This window comes from Lithobates pipiens, unplaced genomic scaffold, assembly GCF_037356315.1.
Source record: "Lithobates pipiens isolate NorthernLeopardFrog02 unplaced genomic scaffold, aLitPip1_a1.2 Scaffold_16, whole genome shotgun sequence".
Classification (NCBI taxonomy): Eukaryota; Metazoa; Chordata; class Amphibia; order Anura; family Ranidae; genus Lithobates; species Lithobates pipiens.
This window is the reverse complement of record NW_027507748.1, coordinates 18,158,199-18,164,406: the sequence shown is the minus strand read 5'-3', so window position 1 is coordinate 18,164,406 and position 6,208 is coordinate 18,158,199. Positions and strand designations below refer to the sequence as shown.

At 45.0% G+C, this 6,208-nt stretch overlaps 1 protein-coding gene across 1 annotated transcript in view; it reads right to left on the bottom strand.

The window, feature by feature from the left end:
• Positions 1 to 2,108: 2,108 nt before the first annotated feature.
• Positions 2,109 to 6,208, bottom strand: part of LOC143981511 (uncharacterized) — a 44,378-nt gene continuing 40,278 nt past the window's right edge. Inside the window, exon 6 of the mRNA XM_077479380.1 lies at positions 2,109 to 2,113. Coding sequence (XP_077335506.1) covers positions 2,109 to 2,113 — 5 coding nt within the window. The remainder of the gene's footprint in view (positions 2,114 to 6,208) is intronic.

The following is a 6,208-nucleotide window of genomic DNA, read 5'->3' as shown; positions in this document are numbered from 1 at the left end:
GATGTACGGCTGCTTGGTCATGCCCATACGCGTTTCGTCACTACATCTTCGTCTGTGGGCGTGACCAAGCAGCGCAGCTCATACGTTTATGTACAAGACCGGCGGTGCGCTGATAGGGGGGACGTGGCTCAAAGACACTCCTCCATCCAACCTCTCAGTTGATCAGCACCGCCTACCATCAATAGTAAAACTCATGTTTATGTACAGGACCGGCGGCGCTCTGATAGGGGGACAAGATACAGAGGCACTCATCCATCCATCCAAAGATTGCCATCTTTGCATCTGAGGACTGCGGTGAGACAAACCTGATCGCTCTGTGTTTGATTAATGACCTGATAATTGTACATTGTGTACGTATGTTTTTTATTAAGCGCATGAGAATTTTAAATAAATAAAATGGTTTGCACTATGGAATATTTTTTTTTATTTTTCCTACATGTGAATTTATGCTGAATGGAGTACTATTGAACCAAAGATAGAGAGAATTTAAACTATTAGTGCTGACAACCGTATTGGCATTTGGTTTGATTGGAAGCATTATTACAAGGAATCTGAGGAACCAATGTGTTTTGTGATGTGCCTGCAACCCTTTAAGTTCTGGTAAGTGTTTTACCATAAGGGGTGTCGCTTAGTGTGAAGTTACTACGCACTGGTGTTGGGCAGCACAGTGGTGTAGTGGTTAGCACTCTCACCTAGCAGTAAGAAGGGTCACTGGTTCAAATCCCAACCACGACGCTGCCTGCCTGGAGTTTGCATGTTCTCCCTGTGCCTGTGTGGGTTTCCTCCGGGTACTCCGGTTTCCTCCCACAACCCAAAGACATGCAGGTAGGTTAATTGGCTTCTGTCCAAAATTGGCCCTAGTATATGAATGGGGACCTAGGATTGTGGGCTCCTTGAGGGTAGGGACTAATGTGAGTGCAATGTACAGGGATAGGGACAATTGTAGACACTCACTCAGGTTGAACTGGATGGACTGGTGTCTTTATTCAACCTTACTAACTATGAAACTATGGTGTCTTTCACTGGGAGATGGACTATCTTTTTCATCACCTCGGGAATACTGCAATGGATGGCATTTAAACACCTGTGTTTGGACTTTCAAAAAAAAAACAAAACAAAAAAAAAACAAAAAAAAAAAAAAAAAAAACTTTGTGGTGCATTCTATTCCTTGAGAAACTGTCATCTTTTTTTCTGTATACTTTTTATGCATATTGGATTGTACAATATTTTTATTTTAGCGCTGTCAATATGGTGTAATGTCATGAAGGATAAGGGTTGATTTATACTATATATCTATATTATACATATTTGATAAATGGTGTGAAAATATCGTTTCGACATGCAAATCAGTTAAAGTAATCCATTACATACTAAAAAAAAAAAAAAAAAAAAAAAATAAAAAAAAAAAAAAAATTTAATGTGGTCTGTCACAAAAAAAAAAAATCCAGAAAGTCAACAAGGGAAATAGGAATCCACCACAAAACTGCTTGTTCTCCAGACAAATGGGGGTCCCAGGTGCAGGCTGATTGCACAAACCAAGTAAATGGAGAATGGAAAAACTCTGGACTTACTATGAGTAAGCGCTAGTTTTAGTGTGAAACGCGTCAGTGATTTTGTTCTATATTTTTCCCTTTGCTGCTGTGATTTGTGTGATGTGAGGTTTTTTATTTGAGAAAATAAAGGCACCTTTACTTTATTTGATCCGGAGTGTGGCTGTCCAGAGTTTTTCCACTCTCCATTTACTTGGTCTGTTGCAAAGGCTTTGATTAGGGCATGAAAGGGTAAAAATGTAACACACCGGCTGGTTGTGAGCGGACCATGTATTATATGTTTCTCTCCCCCAGCTTTCTGTTCATTATCACTGCAATAATAGAAAAAGAAATACATCATACAAACTCACCAGACGTATCATGTAGATAATCCCCATTATTATTATTAGGACATCTACAACAAGAATAGCAGCAGTGACACCTCGATTTCTTCCATCTGATTCATAATCTGTGATAAAATAAATGTTATTTAGAAAAGCGTGTAAGACTTAAAGTATTTCTGTACATACTACTAACAGACACATTGACACATTTACATATTAGGTTAGAAAAATATTTCTAAACTGCAAAGAAAACACAAAAAAAAACAAAAAAAAACAAACAAAAACCTGACTACCTTTAAAACAGACTTTAAATTGCGGTCACATAACCACACAGCCTCTATTATACACTGTTCCACAGGGGGGTGCCCATTTGTGTGTGCGTGCGAGAGAATCGAGTGAACATTACAGGAGACTGTCTATTGCACAGCATGCCTGTACTTCCCACAGTTCCCCCACATCCCCCACCCAGCATTGCTGTGTTAAAGGGTTTGTTAACCCCACATGTGCAAAGCACTGGCAGCCCTTCTATTATAGGCAGGCACAGCAAGTCTCATAAAAATACAGATTTAGGGTGCTCTTCAGACTGGTCACGTGACCGCTGTATACATCTGATTAATTGGCTTCTGCAGGAGGGGCTAAGATCTCCCTCTGGTGTCAGCTGGGGAGATCACATGGCCGATCAGCCCCCTCCTGCAGTAGCCCTGGAGACCGGCCGCAAGTCACGTGACCGGCCTGAAGATCATGCTAACTGTATTTACAACGCTCATTTTTATAAAACACTTATACAGTGTTATGTCCGCCAATAATAGAGGGGCTGACAGTGAACATTTTGTAAAAGTTTATTTATACTAATAGCGGCGGGGATGGAGGGGGGACAAAGACAGACGGACATGGAACTGACAGGCAGGGGAGGGGGGAGAGTAAGTGCAACTGCATTTTTCCCTGTTCGTCTTTCAAGACAGCACCATAGAGAGGATAAGTGAGCACCTTACCTTAGGGCGGGACCACTACCTGCAGCACTTTGGGCGTAAAGGCCTGGTCTTTTGCCGACAGCAGGTCCAACCTGTAGTGCTTCACGAATGTGGCAAAGCTGGCTCATGTTCCAGCCCCACAGATCTGCTCTGGAGAAGCACCAGTCCACTCTGCTTGAGAAGTCGCCATTGCTCTGGCGGAATGTGCCTTAATACCTTCTGAGGGCTCCAACCACATGAGTCTGAATAATGGCTATTGTACGTCTAGAGGCTCTGGATCCTTTCATATTATATATATATATATATATATATATATATATATATATATATATATATATATATATATATATATATATATATATATATATATATATATATATATATTTTTTTTTTGTACTCGCCATAAAATCCTTTTCTCTGGAATTCACTGACGGACACAGCTCCTTTGTTCTTGACTATCGGGCCATCCCCAAGCAATGTCATAACGAGGGGTAGGAAACAGCTTAAAAGAACTTCACCCACAATCTGAAGTCCTCCCTAACAGGGGAGACAACCTTATCTAGCCGCATCAGAACTTACGGTAACAATGCAATAGTGCATTATACTCAAAAAAGGTAATTATTTTCTTTAAATAGAAAAAAAAAAAAAGTGCAGAATTGCAACATTACACGTCCTCCTGCAAAAACTTTGAGGCCAAAGCAGGCATCAGATGCGCTTATATCCACACTGCAGAATTTGGTAAAAATGTGGCGGATGACTAAATCATCACCTACACACCAGAGCGACTGATACTCGAGGTGGGAAGCCCAAGAGGCGCCAATTGTCCAATGTCCTGGTGGAATGGGCCATGGCAGGAAAGGGGGGCACCTGCCCCTTCAGGGCATAGGCCTGTACCACATCTGTCTGATCCACCTGGAAATGGTGGTCGACAAAACCGCCATACCTCTTTCGGACCAGCTACCGAAACGAACAGAGAATCTAACGCCCAAAGGGGAGCTGTGGCAGGGAAAAAAAAAAAAAAAATTTATATTATATATATATATATATATATAAAAAATACACACATACATACATATATATATATCCCTGACCACATCCAGGGAATAAAGGGCCACCTCTTAGGATGTGTCGGTTTAGGACACAGAGATGGTAACACAATATCTTCATTGATGTGGAATGCCGAAACCACCTTCGGCAGAAAGGAACACCACCTTATGTGTAACCATATAGGGCGACTTGCAAGGACAAGGCCGCCAGCTCCAAAAGCCTCCTGGCAATGTAATGACCACTAGAAAGACCACTTTCTGGGAAAGCGTCAACAAGGGAATTTCTCTGATGTTAAACGGCGGTTTCTGAAGCGCCGATAACACCAGGTTCAGATCCCATGGGGGAAGAACTACAAGTCGGAACCCCCTGCACAAAAGTGCTCACTAGAGAGTGAGATGCCAGGGGGAGGGGGGGGCAGTTGGCCGCTGAAAAAAAAATACAGCCAAGGCTGATATTGGTCCTTTAATGGTGCTTAAAGCTAACCTCGGGTCTACTCCTCGCTGTGGAAACAGCAGGATCCTGGAAACGGAATAGGTGCACGGATGCCATCCTCTCTCATCACAGATAGAGATGTATGCCTTCCAGGTACAACGGTTTGTCTTCCGAGAAGGTTACTGTGCTCCCAACGTAGTTGAGATCACCTAGTCCGATTGGCCTCAGTACCTTAGCATCTGGCTCTCAACAGCCATGCTGTTAAAACCAGTGATGGTAAAACAAGATGGAGAAATCAGACAGACACAGAAGGTCCTCTCACAACAGCAGTCGCCAGGGAGCCTTTGCAACCAGGCATACTAGGTTGGCGCGGCTGACGCCAAGACCAATCCGGGGTATTAGTATTACTGGAACCCCCTCGGCTTCTACTCTGCGGATCAGCCGGTACTGATCCCATGGAGCCACCAGCGCGGTTGACACGTCTGTCCAAGGATCTCTTAACCTGGATACGAATCTCAGCCCTTCCCGATTGAGACGGGAGCCAGGAGATCCACGTCTGGTGTGGCCCACTGCAGGCACAATAGCCTAAACATGCCTGGATGCAATGCCCATTCTCCTGGGACCAGCATCTGGCGACTTAGGTAGTCCATCAGCCAGTTTCTTCCTCCCGGGATGTAATGGCTGACAAGGCTGGTACCCGTCGCTCTGTCCACTGAAGGATTTGAGCGACCTCCCATGCTGCAGCTGAGCTACTTGTTCCTCCTTGATGGTTGACATATGCCACCGCCGTGGTGTTGTATGGATCCTGATCGTAGCGCCCTCGTAGTCTCATTGACTATGTGGAGAGGCTAGCCTGATCGCTCGGAGCTCGAGCATGTTGATTGGCAACTTGGGTTCATCACCCAACCAGAGATGCTGGGTCGACTGTACTCCCAGTACTCCACCCCAGTTGGTCAGGCTGGAGTCTGTTGTGATTACAGTCCAATGTAGAGGATGACTTCCTGGACCGAAGTGCCCTCGACTGACTGGCTCACCTGAATCTGCTGATCCAGGGATAACAGATGTCCCATCGTGTAAATATCTCCCTGTGCGAGACTCTGGTGAAAAGTGGGTGTACGGTGCCGCCTTGAAGGCCCAGGACTCGCATGCAGAAACGCAGCGATGACCACCTGCAGTTCAGCGATAGTTTTACTGTGGCTCTGAGAGTCTGCAGTTTGAAGGGAGAAACTCTTGCTTCCATGGAGTCCAGCGATAAGCCTAGGCACTCCAGCGCTGAATTGTTGAGAACACCGACTTTTTAGGTTCAGTCACCCAAATACCTGCAGGGTTTGCATGGTGATTGCCACATCCTCCTTTAATTCTGAGGCAGAAGCTGATCTCAGAAGGAGGTTGTCCTGGTAACTCACAATTGCCATCCCACGTTGTCTCAACAATGCCAAAATTGAAGCCAGTACCTTGTCAAGGACTCGGTGCTGAAACCAAGTTAAAAAGGGGGAGCCACAAATTGTTAGTGGGCTTCCCCAACTGCATTCGCAGAACTCTGATGCCTGAAGCATATGGGCATGTGTGGGTATGCATCCTGGATGTCCAAAGACGCCAGGGAGTCCCCCTGATGGAGTGCAGCGACAACTGAGCAAACTGATTCCACACTGAGCCTTTGTACTTAAAGCAATTGAGGCTCTTTAGGTCCAAGACTGAATGTACCCCCTTCCTTCTTTGGGGACTACAAATTGACGTAGAACCCCTGGCAACCTTCCGACATCGGAACAGACGCCATCACCCTGAGGTTTAGCAGGTCCTGCATTGCCCCCATGGGGCCTCCCAGCAAGCTGGGAGTAAGGGTGTGCTGGACGGGAAGATCCGTTTGTTGGCCAAGAGAGGAACT